Raw genomic sequence first — 24071 nt, 5'->3', positions numbered from 1 at the left:
ACCCTTTACTGGCAGTGTGACCATTAGTGCTACAGAAGACTTACTGTAATAAACAGATTTGGCCTTCTCTTCCAAACTGTGCTCATCAATGCCTCAGAAACAAACTTTTTTAGTAGAAAAGAGTGGAAAGTGAATAGGGAGATCCTTTGATTACAAAAAATTGAAATATTGACATCAACAGTAACCTTAATGCAACACAGAAAAACAGCAAATTGCAAAAAAAAAAATTGTTGAATGTTTTAATGCATTTTGAATTGTAATGAAGAAAAACATTTTACATCTAAAAACAAATTAGCAGAATAATAAAAAGTGGTTCCACATAACTTATAAATTCTTTTCCCCAAAAGGTAGTTTTCACAGATTTAGGCAACAAATAAGATGTTTCATTCCAGATCTTTCTGACTGTAAAGTATACACAAACTTTGTGAAAATTGATGTGCATTGCTTGAGAGAAAGACACAGAAGCTTGGTTTTGCCTGGTGATGAGTTTTCTGTGAAATTCTGCACAATACTGAAACTGTAACTGCAACTCTGCTCCATTTAATGAAATGCTGGACATTGTTAGTGCTGAAAAAACACTCCTTAGAACATTTAGAGCCATGAAATGTTTTCCAAATATTTAGTCAATGTAGTATATTCACTACCCCTGCTCATATGTTTAGCTTCAAGAGGAATGGCAGTTTGGCTTACCCTTCACTACAGTATAGAAAACTAAACTAAGTGATAGTTCAGTGTTCAGCTGATTTAAGTATTAGCCTGCTCATAAGAACGTGGCTCTAGCACCTTGTTTGGTTGATTCTTTTCAAAATGAAACCATGTAACGTTTCACCCATTCTGGTGCCAGAGGATGGTCCCTCTGGTGATATAAAAAGTTTGCAGCAACGATGATTAAACTGCATAGAGTCCAGTGGTTCTGTACTACATATGTATGAGAGAAGCTTAGACACTTTAGTTTAGCAGGACCAAAACCAGTGACCCTCTCCTCTGCCTCAGGTAATAAAGGAGAGCCTTGTCCAGATCCTACATGCAGGCCATGCTGGAGAAACTGTTTGTACTGGCCAGACACTTTTCTCTTTTTTTAAAAAACAGCATAAACCTTTGTAAAGTTCTCTCTGTTACCAACTAAAAGAAAGTGAGTCTTGTTTTCTTAAGGAATAAAACCTGTAACCCAACATCAAATGGCTTTAACCCAGAGCAAAAAACCCAGGAGAAAAAGAAAAATAAACATTGTTACCATCATTTAACTCTCACCACCAGAAGACTTAAAACTCTGCAGCTGCTTTCTGCAACCTCACTAGTTTTAGTATTTAAGATTACTCCAGTACAGTTGTCCATCTTGCATCTCAAGAAAAAATCCCAAACCCCACAACAGAAAAAAACAAGGGATCAAACCACTCTTATGACGTGTACTACAAAGACACTACATATATTCTCCATTAAATATTTTGTGTTTCCTTAATGTTACAGCCCAAAACAATGTTTAGTACCCCTGTTTTCCTTCCATCCTCACTGATGCATTCATTATTCCATCCCACAGTAGTCCCATGCCACACAAATGTTAGTTAACAGAAGAACCAGCTAACACATCTTAATGTCATTACAAACAGTGATGCAGAGGACATGAGCACAGCTGTAGTTGCACAGAATCATGATGATGAGATAAAAACCTCTGAATACATCTGCCAAGCCACCATGAACCCCAAGATTCCCACTGCCAGAGTGCACCCTTCCTTACCCTCACCCTTCATCTTACACTGTGATATGTCAGACAGCTGGGGCAGCATCTCCCTTCAGCCAAAAACCAAGTGTCTGTCTGAAGCAGCCCTTCCATTCCTTCCAAGACACCAGCTGCTACCTGCATTTGCTGATAGCAGCAGCTGCAGAGTAACACCCCACTGTCAGTGCAAAAACAGCTAAACACAGTGAGGAGCAAAACCAAAGATCATTTGGGAGAAAGAAGAGAGAGCTATGCTGATTGTCCCCTTTTGGAACAGGACAGAGACTGCAGTGCCCCTGTCATGGCTGGGTGGCACATGATGCTGACAGTGTATTGCTCCACTAGCTTTATGTGTTAACTACCTTAAGGATCACATGTAGTATGATTGTCTTTCCTCTCCTGTCAGAGATAGTACTTCAGCCACAGACCAAAGGTGCTTTTTTCTAGGCTACAGAGAGATTTCATGCATCTTGACCAACATTCATTTTTGAGGTAGTACTCATTTACTTTGTATTGCTGGCTCAAAATAAAAATATCGGAAGTGAACACAATTAAAAGTATGCTCACTGTAGGTACATAAACAAAATTATCAACCCCCAAATAAACTATTTCCTTTCTGGGCAGATCACCAAAAGGAATTAATCCTTCTTACAAAGGTTAGCTCACATTCACTGGTAAAGTCAAACTTTCATAAATGGTTTATAACAATAGCTATAAACTAAAGTGCTTCAGAATTTGCTTGACTAGATTTCAGTGATTAGAATCATAATATTCTGGATTTTTGCCAATATGAAATGTGATGAGGTTTCAGAATCACTTTATATAAGAAGGGCAGAATGAATCTTTTTCTTTTTTTCTTTTTTCAAAATAAAAAGTACAAAAAAGATTACAAATAAACCTGGCAGTCTATACTCACTACAAGTTGCTTGCATTTTCCTTCTCAAATCTACTATTTCTCTAGTAACCGGAGTAAAAATGGAGTTGAAGTTGCACTATATGGCAGCACTAAAAAAAGTATTTAAATCAGATGCAAACAGGAAAATGTTTACAATCATACAACTAGCGAAATTCACACTTCATTTCAAAGTTTTAGCCCTGCAGATTCCTTTTAACACAAGGCAGATATGTAGAGTCATGGAAAAATCTAACAGACTGTACACACTCTCTACAGTAATTACGTACGTTTCACATTTATGTCACAAATGTAATGCCCTACTGTGTAACTATTAAATGCTAAATAACTTATGAACATTTATGTGCTCTACGCAACAGTGAACATATTGACCAGTGGATGCCAAAATATAAAATTTGATACACAAGACAAACTAATTCTTAAAAAATCACATTTTTCTGTACAACCCATGCAAACTGTGCACAATGTGGTAACAAGAACAACACTTGCTCAAGTCTCCCCTCAGGGAAGAGCTGTTACAGCGACAGCAGACCAGTGTGCAGAAAAGTCTGCCCAGGTGTAGAAGTCCACAGCGACACAAACGCAGAAACTGTCAGCATTTCACTTCTCCTGCAGCAAAGCGGGGATGTTGATGTTCCAGCCGATGGCCTGGCGGTCAAAGCCACACGTGAAGAGGTTGCAGATGGGATGGTCCTCACACCACGCACAGCAGCAAACCATCCTCCTGTGCCCCTGCCACCGCGCGGGAGGGAGACAGCGCTGTTACTGACACGGACTGGGACTGCTGGACAACAGCTCACTGCAACTCAGCCCTGCCCATCCTCAGCCTACTCTCTGCAAACAGCCCTTGAGAATCCTAAAGGTCACTGCTACCTGCATCTGCAAGCTAAAAGTCTTCATAATGATGTGACTGCTCAGCACCAGCACTGCATCCGTAAGGACAGATGCATACAAAAAGGTACATCAAAATTTTTTGAGTTTTCTAAGGGCTGTTTGTTATCTAGTTACATTTTCTTTACAAAAACAAATCAAATTTTGATTTTAGCATTTTTATTTATAAAAGCAGTCTTAAAATAAGGAATTATTTGCTGGCAGCTACTTTGTAACATGCCTGCAAGACTAAGTGTCCATATCATCCATAATTCAGGAGGGATAATACTGCAGCAGGAAGAATGTCATACTGATGAAAATAGTTCAATAGCAACAAAAATATCCAAAATAGGGTTCTGACCAACATTCAGGTTAAAAAAGAAATAAATAAAGTCATGATTTCAGCAGTGTCAGCTTGAATGGAACTACTAAGGAAAAAAGGAAGATGTGCACACATACACAAAAAATCCCCTCGAGACTATAATTAATAAATTAAAAAATATACCTAAATTAGAAAAAAATCTAAAAGAGATTAAGTAAGTCTTAGAAGTCCTAAGTAAGTCTTAGAAGTCCTTCCTAAAGTCAAGAACTGCTGAATCAACCCCCAAAAAGGCCTATTTATGTGACATAATCCAATTAATTTTACTTAGTCTGATTTGCTCCATTAGTGATGCCTGCCATACCAAATAGTGCCATGAATGCACAAAACCTGATGGCTGCAGCAAGGATGGTTTATTACATGGTAGGATGTATTCAGAATGTATGTGAACAAGCACAGAAGAAAAAAATTAAAATTTATCACCAAGTTATACAAGGTAAGCTCACAAAACTGACTCTCACTTTTTCCCTCTATATTTCAATGTCATAGAATCAGAGAATGGCTTGGGTTGGAAGGGACCTTAAAGGTCATCTGGTTCCAACCTTCCTGCCATGGGCAGGGACACTTTCCAGTACACCTGGTTACCCAAAGCCCCTCCAGCTTGGAATATATAAACCAGCTAGAGACTGTGTAATTAAAAAAAAAAATCACCATGAGAAAATCACCATTAATCCTCATAGTGAGCCATTTTTCTGACATGATTCACATCAAGACATTAAAACACATCAGAAGTGCTCTTACACACTTTTTCCATTTCATAGAGAAATCAGATATGTGTTTCACTTTAGTAAGGGGAAACACCATGATAAAATTCACTTGAAACACCATCTCCAACTCCAATAAAAAAGTTTAAAACGCTTCACATCGGCACATTGGTTATTCTGAATAACTAACAGCGCATTTACTCAGATCAGTGCCGCTCAGCATTTGCTCAGCTCTAAGGCAGACAGACCAAATGCCATTTGTCCCTGCCTGAGGAAGGACAGAGGCAGGGAGGTGCAGCCCTGCAGGTACCTGTCTGTTGCTGCGGGGCAGCCGCGCCAGCCGCACCCCGGACATGTCGAACAGCCGCACCTGCCGGTTGTCGTGGGGAAGGGCGATGATCCTCTGGCCAACACACACGTTAATCCTGCAGAGAAGGGACAAAGGAGGCTGGGGAGCAAACAACAGGCCTGGCAAATAGAAACTGACAGCACAAATTTAAGCTCACGGGAAGGGATGCAGCTGAATTTTTCCTGGCTAGAAGTCACAAATGGAAAGAGAAAAAAAATATTGAACCACTGAGGTGTTTTCTGTAAGGGCTGAAATAAGGGATGCGGGACTCCAGGCAGCTCTCCAAAATGCAGTTTATTCCATCCAAGAGGTTACAGCAGTCCAGGGTTGTGGGTGCCAGAGCCTGTGTCTACAGCTGTCAGCTCCAGCTGCAGGCAGGCCTGGAGACCCTTTGGTTTTGGTTACATTTACTTTTCTTTGCTGAGCATCTTAATACAGTAGAACCAATCTACACCTTAACTATTATCTATAGCCTATCATCACTACTATAATTACCATATGTTCATGTTACTATTCTCCAATCACTAAAAGTCAGTACAATACAGTTTAAGCTAGAAGTTGTTTTTCAGTTTTCTTGCAGTGGAAAATTCTGAGACTTTTTCTCCTTGCAACTTTGCTGACTTGTTTGCCTGCACTTTCTGCTTGGTAAAAACATCTTCTTGTTTGAGGTGGGTTTATCCTTTGCTCTAAGTCATAAAAACCCCTTCTAACTAACATACCCTTTGCCTCCTTGGTTATCCAGTAAGATGGCTCAGCAATTCTTTTCTTCTATATCAAAACTTGCTTCCATCTTTATTCCTTCATCAGACTCTACATTCAAAAACCTTCCTGCCAAGCATACATATCTGTGAGACTGTCTTGTCAAACTTTTATCCTTCCCAACAATTTTCTATAGTACTAGATCCTCAAATAGTCTTAACATTTGCATTTTCTTATAGAAAATTTCTTAAAAGCAATGTACTTACTAAAAATTAATGTTGATCACACCTGCACTTTATAGAACCATTTCAGACCTTTTTCAAATCCTTATAAACCTCAAATTTAATTTCAGGGACAAAAAATAAATGTCTATTCAGTGAATTAATAGAATAGACTATTTCATTTGAAAGGTACCTGCAAAAATCATCCAGTCCAACTACCTGACCAATTCAGGCCGGACCAAAGCTTAAAGCAGGTTATTAAGGGTATTGTCCAAATACTTCTTAAATACTGGAAGGTATCAACCACCTCTACCTGTTTCAGGATTTGACCACCCTCTCAGGAAAGAAATGTCCAGTCTAAACCTCTGTGGCACAGCTTTAAACCATTCCCACATGTGAAAGAAATGAAGAATTAATTAAGAAAGCACAAACTAAGCAAAGCAGTAACCCAGAGATCTGCTCACCTGTTGACTGCAGAATCTGTGCGGATGGTTGCAATGGGACTCCTCATGTTTTTCAAATCCCAGACTTTTACTGTACGGTCATCACTACCAGAAACAACGTTGTCTCCCACAGTGAAAACTGCAGATGTCACAGTGCTAAACAACCAGGAGCAAAGACAAAGATGTCAAACTCTACACTTCTTTATTAAACTAGTATCTGATTTAAAGCTTTACTTCCTGCTCCCGTGCTTCCTTTAGCAAATGTAGCTTGCCTTTTTTTTTCTTTTTTTAAGCAGAATAGTCTGAAATTTTAAAATTCCAAGCACTTATTTTTGAATTAAAAAATATTCTTACAAGAAGCTATGACACTTAAGGCAAACAGGGCTTGAGTGGCCCAAGTGGCTAAGAGAAGCAGCCCAACAGTAGAGACTTACTCTGGAGGCATCTTTCATATTCCACTGATTCTGATATGAGCTAAACAGGCCCAGTCTTGAAACCTGAATTCACTTCTGAAGTTCTGCATTAATGTCCAGCAGGTTTATCACACAACCCCAACAGAATTAGTAGCATAGAGTACAAATCTTCTTCTTACATGACTTTAGATCAGTAACCAAGGTTTCCATTCCATCCAAAGATTTCTGTAGAACTATCCCAGACACATTCATTCACTGCACAGATACTGAGGAGGCCCCAAACACCTGAGATGTAGCTAAAGCTGTTCTGTACACACACATGAACATGCTGCAATCCACGCACAGAGTCTCCAGTATAGCTCCACTACCAATAGCTACAGCAATTAACAATCTCTAATTGTGATTTCTAGCCCTGTTTTACAAGCAGCTAAAGTCTGAGAGTCAAATAAAAAATGGCAAGTAGCAGAAAGAAGGACAAGCATACAGTTCAAATTTTACCTAGCATGCCTAGAAATGCACAAGGGCTCATGGGAATATTTCTAGCAATTGAAAGTCCAATACATTACTTCCAGAAGTTATTTTATAAAGAATTTTACTTTAGAATTTTATTATCTTTGTATTTTACAGCCTCAGATAACAGTATGTCATCAATATATTGGGCTCAAACAATTTTCATGATGATTCTATGATTATTTTAAATATTTTACCTTTATTTCATATTAATCAATTACAAGCTTTTGTACTACAATTTTCATTGTAATTGTGTGAATTCCCAACTCAAAAACAGTTATTTTCTGCCCACATAATGTACTAACAAAGCATTTTTAGGGAAGGCTTCTCAATTCTGTTTCTACAGATTTGATTTAATGATCTATCTTGTAACTTGGGTCATGCACATCAATTTCTTAGAACTTAGTAATTTTAATTTAAGTTGTCAGTTGTTACTGTCACTTTAGTTGTTCTGCAGAAATTTGAATTCATGTCCTATCCAAGCTGCTGATTAAGATTAGCACAAGCCAGGTCACAATGGACCAGTTTATGCAAGCCTCTTAATTTAAATTGACACCAAATTAAGTTTTAATTAGGATGAAGGCCCACTTTTTTCATGATACCAAGTTTCCTAACACATTATTAGAGTGCAGCTAAACCACCAGGGAGATGATTACAGAAAGAACCAAGAGGTCTTCAAATAATCTTCTGGACTTTATGAACAAAAAGTCAAAAAGTTAAAACATACATGAAGGCCACAACTGCTGAGTCTCTTTCATCAGGCACCATCTTATTTGGGAAGAAAATTCACTCATGCAGTCCAGCTGCTGCACAATACAGCTGGCATGTTCTTACCACAAAACTTGTCTCCTACCAGCCCAAACTCCTTTAAATTTACCAACATCTGCACTTCTCACTGGTTGTCTACAAAGAGAAGCTCAGAAAAAAAACAATCAGGCTTTTACTAATCTCTATACTGCTACAACACATTTGAAGCAAAGTTTACAAGTTTAAAATTCTCTATTCAATCTCCATAATTTCCACACACATTGGGGGACTTCCAAGCACACAACAGCATAAAGAATTCAAATCATAGAAAATCTCCAGGTGAATGAATATACTGTGCTTTAGTATTCCACTGCCAACAAACAATCTGATCTCTTCCCCATCATACATTATATTCCAATTACAGCTGGAATACATTGGGAAACTGTCTTAAAATAACCCTCCATTTTTGAGTGCTTTTTTTCAAAACTTTAAAGAGCTTTCCAGCTTCTCTGATCTCATATTGGTTTTGCTTTATCATTTATCACTTTCAAACATGGTTAAGTTTCTTTGACCACATAAGGTTCTCTAATCCTTAGATTTATCATTTTTAAATGAAAACATTTGAAACTATTGCCAGGAAAACAGAATGCCAACCCCAGGTTAGCTCAATCCTTCCTGCTTCTCCAAAGACTCTCAAAAGATAACAAAATCCTTTCCAGCTTAACTTACTTTTTCAGCTTAACTGTTCAGATACTACTGGGTACACCAAGCAAAAGTTTTTAAAATAAAAATGCATTTAAATTCTTCTGTAGCTCTCTGGAAATAGGGCAAGAGATAGAAAGGCAAAGGGAAAGTTGCTGGTCTCTTTTTAGTGACAACTTTAAAGGCGCTTAGTGATCTTAGCCCTCCATTCACCCTCAGCTCAGCCCTGCAAGGCCCTGCAGGTTGGGATGTGCACTATCTGCAAGCACCTGGGACTATTAAAACAATCTTTTATACAAGGAGCTTTGAATATAATGGCTACGTATAAAAACACTTCTTACTGAACCCAGTGTTTATGACCAAGAATTTTGGTCCTAGTTCCAGAGTAAATAGTATATGGATGTTTGCATAACATTCCCTGTGCTTTTACAAAAATGGAGCATGATTCTTCTAAGGGAAACACTCAATTCAATTCTCAAATACATCTCATTTTCAAAATAGGATTGCAAGGCTTGAAGTTTTAAGTAACTCAACAACAAGTGTAGAAAGGTCAAAAGAGTATCATCATTCTCACAAACCTGACAATGCTGGGAAGGGTTATCAGCGCTTCATTCATCAGAGTAAAGACAAAGTGGGGTTTTGGGTCTGTTTTTTTTCTTTTTTACTTTAAAGTGGAACATAATGAGTTGATATTTTAAAAAAATCACATGCATCTAAATTCAAAAGCATGCTCAACACTACAGACCTAAAACATGAGCAAATGCTGCACTCATAGATCTTATGCAGTACAAATTACATTCTGTCTCCTCTGATACTCCAACTGGGGCATCTCTTAATATGACAGATGCATCTCAGCAACTTTTTTTGGGTTGTGTTTATTTGGGTTTTTTTAATTAAAACAAAATAGAAGAAGAAAGCCCACTTCCTACTTATAAACTAAACCAGGATTGCAGCTGAACTAAAAGGGAATGGTGAGAAGGAAGAAAGAAACACAAAGCCTGTGGGAAGAAGTTAACAGAAGCAGCCAATAAACAAATAACCTTTCAAAAGTATTGCTTCCATAACCCCATCCATATCACAAAAATTAAAAGCCTTTTTCTTCTCTTTTCATGTGGCTAGATTTAATTTTTGTTTATATTAGTCTTCAGTTTGTTCTCACCCAGATATAGCTCTGGTTAACATCCCCTTGGCTAAATTAATAAAAAGTGTCAACAAAAGATCATCAGCCCCCATGTTAATTGAATGCTGGAAGACATTAGATTTTTAATAACTCAAAAAGATGACAGGTATTGTAGGACATTAAAGAAAAAAAAAGAAAGAAACAAGCAAAGAGGAAGCAGTCTTATGACACTTCAAACTGTGGGTCCCACAGGGAGTTTGGTGTGCTACAACTGTTCTCCAAAAAAGCTTCAGCCTCCGCCAAACCCCAGCAAAACTCATTTATCTTGTCACAGGGAGCAGCCGAGCGTGTACTTCCAGCTGACAGCATGGCACTTCCTCAGCACACACCAGTGCCTGGCCTCCACCATCCTGCTCCCTGCGTGGGTCTCAATCACCAGAAATGCTGCGCTGCTCGCACTCCTCATTAGGCCCAACAGCTGTCTCCCAGTCACACTGAGACACAAAACTGCTTTGCATAACAATCTGCTGAAATTTCACACATAGGGGAAGGGGAGAAAGAAAAAACGTGGAAAATGTTGGACCATGAAATGCTGATGCAGAACTCTCGCTGGCAATGAACCAAAAAAGAAGTTAACACTGGTCTTTCCATTTTGATTTGCAACCTAAACTGGGATTTACCATCAAAATGGGAGACAACACATCTTCATGGCCTTGAACAGGCATCTACATGCATAAATCTGTGTGTGGGATGAAAATGGACTAAACCAGAGCTTTCAGATTAATTAATTCAAGGTAACTGGAATACATACAATTACCTACAGTTGTACACAAGCAGCTAAATTTGAGGGCTCAAATATGCCTCTCATTTTTAGTAGTAAAACTGAGAAACAAAACCTAAAGGAAGCTCATTTTGATAACACATTTGCTGCACAAGTTTCCTTTGTTTTAGGGGAACAAAGCATATCCCCGCATCAAGCAGTCTGCAGCCTGAGGGGAAGCCAGGAACTGTGTTTAAAATCTCCAGATGTGGACAACCCCACTGCCCATCTCAACAGGAGATGGCACTGGCCACAGGAGGCCCAGGTAAGGAACCCTCCAGAACCTCCACATTTGAGTACATTCAGGTTTCAGAAATGCTAAAAGCACACAATTCCAGCAAGAGCTACACACATCAATCCACATAATTCCCAAAGTCTGTCTGTGGACTTCTCTCCAAATATCAGCAGAGCTTTTTTCTGCAACTTAAGAAATGGTAAGAGCAAACCATGAAGGAATTACAGAAGCACAGAACCATTTAGGTTGGAAAAGACCTCAGATGTCATCAACTCCACCCTGTGATCGAACACCACTGTGTGAACCAGACCATGGCACTGAGTGCCACATCCAGTCTTTCCTTAAACACCTCCAGGGACCATGACTCTACCATCTCCTGGACAGCCCATTCCAATGTCTAATCATGCTTTCTGTGAAGAAATTCCTCCTAATGTCCAACCTAAACCTCCCCTAGCAGCTTGAGACCATTCCCTCTTGTCCTGTTACTGGCTGCCTGGGAGAAGAGACTGACCTGGCTACAACCTCCTTTCAGGGAGCTGTAGAGAGTGGCACTTTGATAACTCCATGCCAGTATCAGGTTGGGAGAATGCTAGAAGAGAAACCTGGGAATTCAGGCTGTGCAAGGGAGCAAGAAGTCGTGGCTTGGATGGGCTGAAGGTATGTAAAACATGCTGGCCCAAGTCTATCCTGAAACAGATCTATGAGGAAGCACTCAGCAAGGGAAGTGAGGCACATTTAAAGCCGGATCCCTGATCTATCAGTTATTAAGGCTGCTAACAAGTCCAAGAAAACCACTGAATTCTTAACATGCTCTATTACATCTATGTAGTAAAAGTAAACCAAAAGGTTTTGTAAAAGTGTCCAGAAGCACTAGAAGCATTCCAAAAAAGCTAACCCTAGAGCTTTGAGTCCAGGCCATAATCTTCATTTAAAGAATATTCAAAATGCAAATGTAGGATCAGAACAGTGTGTGAAATGCAAGTTTGGAGCCTTTTTTCAATGAAATGCAAGAGGAAAATGTCCCTCAGCAGACAAAACAAGGTAGGAATATTAATAGCAATATCAGAACCATCTAGTTAATCGGTGAGGCTTGGGAAGAAAATTGAATGTTTCATCACAAAAATTTTGCATTTCTTACAGAAGCTAGATTAAGATATCCACATATGGGGAATGCCTAAGGCATTCTTTGATGAGAAACAACAGAAAAATGGTAGACAAAGCATCACTGAAGTCATTAATAACTGAAGCAAGAACAGGACTATCTTGAAAAGAGCAGATGTGTTAGACTCATCAAACACTACTGATAGCATCCAACTGGTTACACTTTGTTTGGCACAAAAGGTTTTCACTAAAAGCTCAATTTAGTCAAAGGTGCAAAGCCTGCATTTTTAGGACTACATCTACACATGCTTTAACTTCACCAAGAAAGTGTGGTTGAATAAGAATACCTAGCAGTGACCTTGTAAGATTGGGCATATCTAGAATAAGACTGCTTCCAACAGGGATGTCTAATGGCATTGCTGCCTGGAGAAGAGGCACTTCTCCCCCTGCCATGACTTGCTCTTTCAAGAACAATATATTCAAAACAGACACAAATAAGATATGAGATTTAAATCTTGCAGTCCTAAGAATCTGAGAAAGCCAGATGACCTTGGCAAACCCAAGTGCCCACAAAAACTAAAGCAATTACTGTTCTCCTGAAACAGAATGCCATTTTGACATTAACTCTCAATTCACTAAATGTCAGAATTCAGCCCAGCATCCTAATCAGCAGCTGCTTAGTAATTTTTGTATTTTTTAATGCAGATTCTGCAGCAAGCATAGGAGTTGGAAAACATAAAGTTGAAACAAGACATATTTGCAATTCTCTAATTTCGAAGTTCTCAGGATGAAGCACAACTCACCATTCAGCTGGCACATTCAGAGACATACAGGCAGCAAATGAACAGGAACTTTCCCTTCTGGTCTCTTAGAGCCACACAAGCAGAGTGCAAGGAGATGGAATATGCTGCAGCCCAAAAGAGCTATAAGCTCTTTGTAAGAAATAACATAAGAGCCACGATCAGCAAATTTTTCCTGAGTTTGCCCAGAAAGTAACACTCATACAGATTCCACAGCTAACACACATTCATGCTTGATCCACTGCCCCAATTTAGCCACAAGGATCAGTAAGTTTGAAAAGTAGTAAACAAACTTTTTCATTTTTTTGGGCTAGGACAAAAGTACCCACTCCAATTTATGGGGGTTTTTAAAGCCTAAAATGCATTCAATTCATTCAATTGCCATGGCAAAGTGGTGCATAACTATATACTGAACAACCAAAAAGCGTTAACAAAGGATATTCACTTAAGGGTAGCAACCCAAAGCTGCTTCTGAAGATATCACTTTATTCTTTGAATGGATGGTATTTGCAAGTACAGGCTTGGAAGCCCTGCATATTTTTTTTCAAGCATTTCAAGAGCAATGTCCCCAACCACTGTGCACCTCTGACAGTCATTAAAGAAAACAAAACCCTTTATTATTTACCAAGTAATTTTTCAGCTGCATATAAGCATCAGTACACTTCAAATGTATAGCAAAAGCTGTAGTTTAAACACTGTATGTGAATCCACTAGCTAATAAACATTCTGTTGCCCATAGGGGATTAATTTATTTCCTGTGTTACTAAACTGTCAGAACAAATGTAAAAAATCTGTAAAGTACTGGCTAGACCTGTATAGACTAAGATTTTTTTTAAGCTACAAATGGTAAACATTTCCAGCATTAACATTTTGGAAGGCTCCACACATCAAGACACACTCCAGCACACGCAGAGTGCTAAAAGGGACAGAAAAACTCATCAAGCAGATATTCAAGAGCATGTCAACACCAGAGTTACTCAACTAGGCCACCGCTGGGAAAAGCAAGGCCTTCACAGCCGGGACAAGATGGGCTGTGCAGGTGTCAGCAAAGGAAGGCACAAGTGAAGTGGAATGAAAACTGCCATGTAGATGCCAGAACCATTTTGCTCCACAGAACACAACCTTAGTTCAGTTTGAAGAGCTCTAATCAATAACCTCTAAATTGAATAATTTCTCAATAGGAGAACAGCTGTTATTATCAATCATGTATTTCAAAACAGTATCTGCTGGAAAAAATATCGGAATATGAGTCACCAGTATGATTTTTGGAGGCTTTAACTCAGGAGATCAATTTAGTTAAAGGCCACAAGTTAGTGCCTGGATTATAACATAAATGTGATCTTTTCCCAGGGCTCTGTTAAACTCTTCATATGGGGATGTGACTGGGGATTCACAGCACTAGCAAGACAAATTCCTAATGGTGCACATACGGAACCAGACAATAAAAAATATTTATATTTAAGCAAACATCAGTCTTATTTCCACACCATTTCATATTTTTTTCATCAGTAAAGAATAAGTAAGTGAGATGAGCTGGGGGCATGGCAGATCTAAAGCAGTAAGTGACAAGATACTTTTACTGCTATATGAGTAGGGCACAGGCAAATAAGACATTTATTGAACTGAAACAGTCATATTCATATAAATACACACATATATATGAAAAATGTAAACAAGTAATGTTTACAAAACTGGAATCTTCCATGGTAAGATACAACTTCAAAAAAGACCCCAGCTGAATGCAGATTCAAAGGGCAAAAGTACTATCAATGTACCATACTTAGTCTATAAACATCAAAATATACTTGGAAACACACTTTGAGGCAAATCAGGTAACTTGCAATAATAACAGAAAATACAAGAAGAAAATACAGCAAATTTCCATAATTAACATAAGAAACAAAGATCTTGAAGATAAAAAAGCCATAAGATGAATCTGAAGCTAGGCCAACGAGGGAGACACAAAAAGTTTAACAGGGGAGTTAAACAAGCAACTTACAGAATTTGCCAAGAGGTAAGTTGAAATCTTTATCGTTGGAACAACCTAACATACAGGTGGCAATTCTAAAACTACCTCTTAATTCAAAGCAGTTATCAATGCAAGCAGCTCAGACAGGCTGATCACAATGATTCCTTCTAGCCTTACTGGAAGAGAATTTATTTTCCTAAATTGTCTTAGTAGTAGATGATAAGAAACACTTTGCTTTTAATAAAGCTATGTTCAGGACACTAAAATGAAAGGTGATTTCTCAGTCCACTTAAGATTTAAATAATCTCTCCCAGATGATGATATATCATCACTTTGACATGCAGGACATCGCACTGCAACTCTTCATTTTCTGACATCAATTAACTCTATAAAAGCTTTCTACATTCTGTCTGTAACAAGATTCTTTATTCTCTCAGCACATCAGCATCAGTTTTAGTTTTTACACGAGAACGAGCCCCAGCCCCAGTGTCGCTCATTAAGGCCAATTAAAGGCGCTGCCTCGGGCTGGTGCTGCCACCTGCTGGTGAGCGGCGGCAGCGCAGATCCGCGCCAGGAGGAAGGGATGGCTGGAATGAGATTTTGGGTGCACGACACAATAAACACGGAATGCTGGCCTCGGGATTGAGATGTTTGGCATCTCATTATATTGGCATAGCGCATTAGGAGTTGATCTGGTGAAAAAATAGCTGCTCTGTGAGCGCCAGACTCACCAGGTACTATTCAGCCAGAGGGTGTTAAAACTTATGGTTGAGGACTTTAAATCATCAGTGTTAACAACTGTAACATCCAATTTACAGAACTGATGCCAAGGGCCTATCAAAATATTAAATACTTGGCAAATTATTCAAACAGACATTCAGAAAAGAAAAAAAAAATAAGTTTCCTCTATGGTGCTTAATGTGAAGAGATTGTTGCAGTGTTGATTAGAGGGTAATTTAAAAATATTTTGCTGGTAGGTGGTACAATAAAAGAACAAAAATTAAATTCCTTAAAATATGTCTCAACTGCAAAAATATCAACCCCCTCATCTCTGCTCAGTCTACATTCATCAGTGAAACATGTTCTGTAACAGAATTGCCCCTTCCACAAACGAGAGACCGCAGCAGCCCTGGCCACTGAAAAGTAAAACCACTTTTGAGACCGTCAGATTTAGTGTGTATGTGGTGAAAAAGCCTATGTCAATACTAAAAACTCATACATTCAAAGTAAAAAACAGAGACAGCTGATACGGCAGAAAAACACAAATATAAAGATGATTAAAAGCTAGAGTAAGAGTGACTAAAGAGGTTGCACAAGGTCTATTCCATTCCTAAAGAATAAACTCTCTGCTAGTTTATAGGTCTCAGCAATAGAAGCCAAAACACCAGCTAACAGTTTTGGTCATTTCTCTAAAAAAACATCCTGAGACAAAGCAGTTAATCAGCTTGAGGAAAAATGCAAGCACCAATGGATACAAAACCTTACAACTTTATACAACATTCTGGGAAAAGTGATAGAAGAACACAAAAATGATGAGATTAAACAATTCTAGGATGTAGGCCACAAAATCAAGCTTACTGCTCTATCAGGAGAATATGGCCACTTATACAGGATGTTTGTGAAGCACCAAGTAATTTATCAAGCTCAGGAGTCCAGGGCAGATGGGGTTAAAGAGGTTTTTGATTATATGTAGGCTATGAAAAAATGAAAAAGAGGGTACTGAAACTCATAATGTAGTATTGAAAGTCATAATGTAAATTACACAATTAACAAAAACCAGAAATGTGAGTAAATACTTGGGGTTTGTATTTTGAGCTAGGATTAACAATCATCTTTTATTCTGAAGAAGGGAGGTGAAATTTTTTCTAAAACAGTCAAGCTCACACATTCACAAGTCAAGAAAAGATTTGCTTCCTTAGGTAAAGTATTTCCAAGTTACACCTGCATTTTCCATGTATCAGAGCTCCAAAAAACAGAAAGTGAACACCAGAACACAGATTCTCAGGACTACATTTGTCCATGTTCAGTAGTAGTCAGTGTAACAACATTAAGCCTAAACTGGTAACTAAAAATGTTGCATCAGAATCACTGTTTTGACAGAACACGGCAATCAGTGCCTGTACTTTTATTTCTTATTTTATGTAAAAATTAGAAGCTTTTAAGAGTAAAAATTAATCCTTTTGTATGCACTGGTTTCAAAGGAGTAACCTTTACTTCACAGTGAGTATCAAGACAAGCAGAGGCAATCTGCTTGATCCACTGCATAACAGAAATAACCCCAAACTGCAAGCATAACCAATGCCAAAAAGAACCTCATACCCTAAATCACCTTTAATTGTAACCATTTTTATCAAGACTTACCATATGAGCAATAGCACACCAAGAGCCCTGGCTGCTGTTTTGGAAATTATGTACTGCTGTGCTACATTTGAAGGAGGCCAGTTGGGGGTTTCTGTGAAAATCAGTCTCACAAAACAGGAATGAACTCAGTACCTCAAAAAGCACACAGGAACAGTTCTGGGCAGATTTGCAACTTTTCAAACTTGAAGAAAACCTGTGAAGGAGCTGTCACTTACTCTGTGTGGCCCTGAAAGACATTCACAGAATGGATAGAAGGATCTCTGAAATCCCACAGGCGGAAGGTGGTGTCACGGGACGATGTCACCACGAGGCGCTGCGTGGGATGAGTACAGCAATGCGTGAGCTCCTGGTCGTGCCCTACAGCCACACATCACAACGTGTCAGGTCATGAAAATATGACTTTTCATTTCCACATACACTTGGAATGACATCCTGATGATTTTTTCTCTTTTTCCCCAAACATAAAAGAGTAATGGTCATTCTGAACTTTAATCCTGTTATGTAGTGGGATAGAATATAAGTAAATAAAGGTAGTATAGAACGTAATCTTACCCCCTAAAGAGTTGCAGCTGAGCTAATTATTAAAGGTTAGGAGCAGGCCTGATGTTAACAGGCCACAGCTGTAACCAATATGAAGACTGTTATAAAAGAGTGGATTGGTTGGTTGAGGGGACTGGAGTCAGTTGGCTGCTGTGAGGACAAGGGAGAGTCAGTGCCTAGAGGAGTTGCCTACAAGAAACATCGAGGAGATACGAAACTCTAGCAATATGGAACCCTTGCAATGTAATGACAATAGAATCTTTGTAATGAATGACAACAAATGGTGACACCCAACATGATTTGGGAGAAAAAGGACTTAAATACTAAACTATAATGAAAACACTGTTACTGCTGCAAAAGTTTGGGAATGTATCTGAAGGCAAAAACCATGCTACTTATTTCACATTGAGTAGTGTGGGTTATTGCTGTTTAACACACCATGAACACAGCAAAAGCCTTTTGCAAGAACTAAAATTTGGGTACATTCAATTTAAACAACTATTTTTTCATAGGTTAAATCATAAGCTTAAAAGAAGACAAATTCATGCTCAGAGGATTTACAATTTCAATTACAAATTTGCAATTTTAAAAACTACAACAACACTGAGCAGCAGATTGTACACACATCCTGCTCCAGAGAAACAACTTTCTTTTCTCAATGTTTTAGTATCTACAAATAATCCCTCATACAAAAACAAACCATCCAATTAATTTTTTTGCAAGTGAACAAATACCTGTAAGAGAATGGACAAGTTCAGAAGTCTCTACATCATACAGATTTGCTGTCCTGTCCCAGGATGCTGTCACAGCTTGCTTCCCCCCAACAAGCCAGTCAGCTGCTATGACCACTCCTTGGTGGCTTTTCAGTGAGGTTAATGGGGCTCTGACAGTGGGGCAATCACTGCACCCATCTCCATCTCCATCAGGTTCATCTTTATCTGAGATTTCAACTTCATCTTCTCCAGATGCTTGCTGTAAAATGCAAGGGAAAAAAAGATATAGAATAAAAGGGAAAGAATGTCTCTAAGTTACATTTTGCAGTGTAAATGCTTCCCAGTCTCCTAAATGTGAATGTGGGAAAATTAATTCTGCTGCACCCTGCCTATTCCAGTACTCACTATCACAAACTTAGTTGAAGGAATATAACCAGTAAGTCAAATGCAGTTTTAAGAACTCCTTTTAACAACTTGCTGATGTGCAGCTGAGGGAACTGGAGTTGCTCAGCCTGGAGAAAAAGAGGCTCAGGGGAGACCTCATTGCTTTCTACAACTCCCTGAAAGGACAGTGCAGCCAGGAGGTGTCAGTCTCTTCTCCCAAGGAACAAATGATAGGACAAGAGGAAGTGTCCTCAAGTTGCACCAGGGCATATTTAGACTGGATATTAGGAAAAATTTCTTTACCAAAAAGATTACCAAGCCAGGAAAGTGGTGAAATCAACATCCCTAGAGGTATTTAAAAGATGTGTAGATGTCACCCTTAAGGACATGGTGTAGTGGAGGGTTGTGACAGTGCTGGATTAACAGCTGGACTTGATGATCTTAAGAGATTTTTTCCAATCTAAATAATTCTATGTTTCCTAGTCCATTTCAAAATCTCCTCCAAACTCTTTAGCCCTGAGTATCAGTCCCCTTTACTATCTGGTAAGTGTATTACCCAAGAGTTTCATTGCAACACAATATCAAGGGATTTTTCTCCTTTCAATTTTTAGAGGTAGGAAGCATCCAACAAGACACTGACTATGTTAATCTTTGGGAAGACAACAATTTACAGACATATTTTTATCCATTAAAAATCAAATCATTACAGCAGTATTTGTCTGTTGGTCAATACACAGTCATCATGCAGTTCTGATGTAAACTGGACACAAAATAAATTTTTTGCTCATCACTAAACATCATTCTCTGAACTCCTTTTACACTTACACAAGACAAAAGCATCTTTCTTTTATGTTACTTGGGGGTGGAAAAGATAACATTTGTACTTTCTTTCAAAATGGAAATGTCAAATCAAATAAACTGAATCAAACATTTTCCATTCAGAAATCTGTCTCTTTTTACACAGTCAACTCTTGCCCCTACTTAGCCTACTGAGAAGCTCATGCTATAAACTATGTTTCCTCCACAATTTAGTAAGAGTGCTTTTAAGTAAAATAAGCATTTGACAGGTTTATACTTTAAATTAAATACTGACTAAATAAAGGCCTGGGGACAACAAAATCAGACAGTGTGATGTGTGTTGGCAAGTGTTGATTAGAAATCAATGAAGACTCAAATAAATGCCAAAATTACAAATCTTTACCATCAGTTTTCAATCCACAGCAGCTATAACTAATAGAGGTGCCTCAGTAAGTTGGGCTACAAAAATTTAACCAGTTTAAAAAGAACTTCATTATTACAAAAAAGAAATTATTTGACTGTTCATTTACAGTTCATTTATACATTTACTACCTTGAAAAAAAGGTCAATTTGTCTACTTGAAGCTGTAAATTCTATTCTGCACCAAATGCTTTTGAAATCATGAGGGAGTCTATTTTCAAAGAGGAGCTGAAATGCAGCTGATAAACTAAAAGCTTAAAATCCCACCTTTGGCAGTCCTGAAATCATGTAATTTTTTAATTACGTGTAAATTTAACATTCAGTCTTATCATAAAACCTGTATCTGATGAAATTGCTGAGCAATTGGTTTAGTTGCAGCAAGCTGATTGCTTACATTGGAGTCTGCAGTTGGCTGAGGTGTGGGCAACTGTACTATGTATCTCCAGATGTGAGCTGTCTGGTCTCCAGATGCTGCACAGGGGAAGAAAAGCAAAAAAAAAGAGAGAGAGTATAAGTAAGAATATTTCCATGGGGATTAAAAATAGGCTTTAATATTACATTCAGCAATACTGTCTAAGTTGCATCTTTTCCTAACAGAAACCAGTATGAACTTTATGGTAAACAAGTCTCAATATCTCAAACATTAAGTCATTATGCAAGATATAAGCAGCTACCAAATTAATCACTCCTACAGTGAAACATGCACTTGAATATTACACATCAGAACATGAGTCTCACCACTGCTCAGTATGTAGCATTTGAAGAAGGCATTTAATACATCACCAGATATTCATTTACTGATGCTTAAAATCCTGGGGTTCTTTATTCAATTATTTCTTCCATTAAATGGAAGAAATAATTGAATAAAGTTTTTTCATCATGGTTTTAATGAGAAATCCAAAATAGCAAGTGTGAAGCTATTCCTCTTCTGCCTTAAACAACTCAGCTTAACTAGTGGCAGTTTACAGCTCAGAAGGCACCATGTGATTTTAACTCCATCTGTTTTAAAATAGACTTATTCATTATTAACTAAGGACAAACTCAAGATTGTCCTTGCTATGGTCAGAACAAACGTGTTCTAATCCTGCAGGATTAGAACTGCCCTCCAGCCACTCCTCTCCCAACTTATACTTGGGCTCAGCATTAGTCTGTTTTAGCTGCAGCATCTGGCATTGGAACTTGTTAAATTTCATCCCATCAATAGGATAGCAGCCAGTGCTCTCACTTATTTGGATCCCTCTGAAAGGCCTCATGTCCCTCACAAGAATCTGCAGCACCTCCCAGTTTGGTATCCCCAACAAACTTGGTAATGATACATTCAACTCCTGCACCCAGGTCATAAATCTATTGATAAATCTATAGAACAGGACTGGCCCTAGAATTGATTCCTGAGGAACAGCACTGGTGATCCTCTGCCAGGCAGACACAGCCCCATTTACTGCAACCCTTTGAGCTCTGCCCTTCAGCCAGCTGCCCATACAGCACACCATGAACAGCTCATCCCACAGCTGGACAACTTGCCCAGAACCAGACTGTGAAGGACAGCACCAAAATCTTTACTAAAAACCAGAAAACTTAATCCACCAGATCTTCATCCACTGGGCAGGTGACCTTATCCTAGAAGGATGTCAAATTAATTAAACAGAACCTTCCCTTTGTGAACCGATGTTGACAGTGCCTGATGACTGCATTATTCTTTAAATGCCTCTCAGCAGTACCCAGTATAGTCTCCATAATTTTTTCAGGAACTGAGATTGTACTAACAGGTCTGTAGTTCCACTGATCTTTCCTCACATCCTTCTTGTAATATTGGAGTAACATTCATCAGAAGAAACCTCTCCAGACTTCCAAGAACTTTGGTAGGTAATCAGGAGGTATCCTGCCATAACACCCACTAGTTCTTTGAGTACTCTGGGATGAATTCCAGAACATTCACCTGATGTATGATTCTAAGTGTCTGGTTTGGAGCAGACAAGCACAAATGACAACATGACATGAAAAACACAGATGGCAAGATCTAGCTCTGATTTGTTATGCCTTCAAATGTAAAAATAATTCAATCAACAAGGATGCTGACAAGCAATAGGGAGAGAGGCTACCAGAACAAACTAGCAAATTACACTTATTTTCCATCAAGATTAACATACTTAACATATGAAAAAACTTTACATACCTGTAAGAGCCACTTGCTCAGTGGGATGAAACTTTATGGAATTTACTGTATGAAACAAAGCAAAGTTTTAAGTTAGAATAGTAAAAGAACTCTTTCAAAATATTTTATTATTAAAAGCATTGAAAAATCAAGTAGTCTTAAGTTTTCAGCAATTTTTGGTAGTCATCTTTAAGGTGATATGAAAATGTAGTATCAATGAAAGCAGCTACAACTAAACAACTGAAAGCAACTACATACAACACATTTTCTAGAAAGTTATTTCCTGAATCTAGTACAAGTGGTTCACGTTAAGAGAGGACAGACAAACCCTATTCAAATCATATGTAAGCTGACAGGGGATAATGCTCTGGAATTCCATACAGAGAATTTAAGCATTCATAATTATTTCTAATTCAATGAAAACTTACTGTATGTTACCATCAACATCCTGCTTATTACTCAGCATTGCAAGAACAAATGCCTGAAAACCTGATGCAACTAACACAAATCAAATTTCAGTCCTGCAACCATATGTAATCAAAACAGGATGTCCTGCAAGAATTCTATCAACTAACAAAGCTCTTCATTTCATTTCATAGGATTCATTCAAGACAAAACTTACAACTCATTTCCATCCATTATACAAGTAAAATAGATGCATATGTTGTTGGGAGAACATGTGTAGTGAGTCTAAAAAAATACTCCTTAAACTGAACTAACTTTATGGTGCACCAGCTGCTGGCATCCAACACCTTTGCACCATTTCAAATCAACTGTCAAACAAAAAAGGTTTTATTACATAAAAAATAGATTATTTCTATTATAATTTATAGATGTATATAGTTGTATAAAATGTATATACAATACAATTTTTCTTTCATTGTTGTTCAAACACAGTTGTTTAAACACAATTGTTTAAATATAGGTTAGAACTTGTTATTTTCATAGTTATCCAAATAGCAATTGTAAAAGAAAACTACCAGCATGAAAGTTCAAGTGAGTGAAGTTTGCAAACATGACTTTATAGAACTTAGGGGTCCATGCAGCAAACAACCTGAGGTATCTGAAAGCATTAACATGTTACCAGTTGTTTCTATGCATTTAGCTTTGTGCTATAGGAGCTAGAAGTCATGTAACAGGAAGCAAAAGGACAACTAACAGCTGAAGCAGTTCTAGAGAATTAAATTCTATTTCTACCCTTGCCACAAAGTTTGTGTGATGTGATGAGTTATTTAACCAAGCAATCCTGGTCAATAACTGGGTTCCTCACTTTTCCAGGGTATGATCACTCAAAGTGCTCAGGTCACAACAGCAAGTTAAAGCCATGGAAAACCTCTCCAGTTTTGGTCTATAAAATCCTGTATTCTAACTCATTAAGAGGCAGAAGGGCATTAATCAAGTTCCTGTCAAATTGGACACCAAAAATTAACATCAAAGACACTTCACTGCACTGCACCTCCCCACCCAAAGAGGAGTTTAAAAAACAGCTTCCACAATATTCATACTGGTATACAGAAAGAAAAATACCTATATTTAATTAACTGTCTTAAAAACAAGATCTTTGCATTATGCAGCAAATAAGATCTTAAACAAAGAAGTGCAAAAAGATATTCACCTAGCATCTGTAATTCTAACCCAAATATAACAGAGATCCTGCAAGACAGCTAATTTCAGATTATATAAGCTTCTTTTGTTCTCCACATGCACAAGACCACAATGAGTTATGACATTTCACTTCTGAGTGTCGTAACTGTGCCTGTAAATTTCTTTATATGGACTTGTTTATTCATTTAGCATTTGCAGAACTGTCTTAACGTGCCTCTCCAATAAAGAATCATATTACAAAACGTTCTCTGTATGAAAATTAGTGGAGCTTCACAATTGACTTGTTAATGATGTTGGCAAACCAGCAAGTGAAACCACAATAAACATTTCTGTAGCTGGCCAAAACACATTTCCCCCTCCCATGCTCTGCTCCCAGTTTTCACAAC

General features: G+C 38.2%; 1 protein-coding gene across 1 annotated transcript in view; it reads right to left on the bottom strand.

The window, feature by feature from the left end:
* Positions 1 to 212: 212 nt before the first annotated feature.
* The window catches only part of WDR37 (WD repeat domain 37), a 35333-nt gene continuing 11474 nt past the window's right edge, over positions 213 to 24071 (bottom strand). Inside the window, exons 7-13 of the mRNA XM_005426736.3 lie at positions 22102 to 22146; positions 20323 to 20399; positions 18348 to 18585; positions 17289 to 17430; positions 6317 to 6451; positions 4894 to 5008; positions 213 to 3362 (exon numbers count right to left, since the gene is read on the bottom strand). Of these exons, the coding sequence (XP_005426793.1) occupies positions 3231 to 3362; positions 4894 to 5008; positions 6317 to 6451; positions 17289 to 17430; positions 18348 to 18585; positions 20323 to 20399; positions 22102 to 22146 (884 nt within the window). The 3' untranslated portion in view covers positions 213 to 3230. The remainder of the gene's footprint in view (positions 3363 to 4893; positions 5009 to 6316; positions 6452 to 17288; positions 17431 to 18347; positions 18586 to 20322; positions 20400 to 22101; positions 22147 to 24071) is intronic.

Source organism: Geospiza fortis, unplaced genomic scaffold (genome assembly GCF_000277835.1).
Source record: "Geospiza fortis unplaced genomic scaffold, GeoFor_1.0 scaffold270, whole genome shotgun sequence".
Lineage (NCBI taxonomy): Eukaryota > Metazoa > Chordata > Aves > Passeriformes > Thraupidae > Geospiza > Geospiza fortis.
This window is presented reverse-complemented; position numbering and strand designations above follow the sequence as displayed.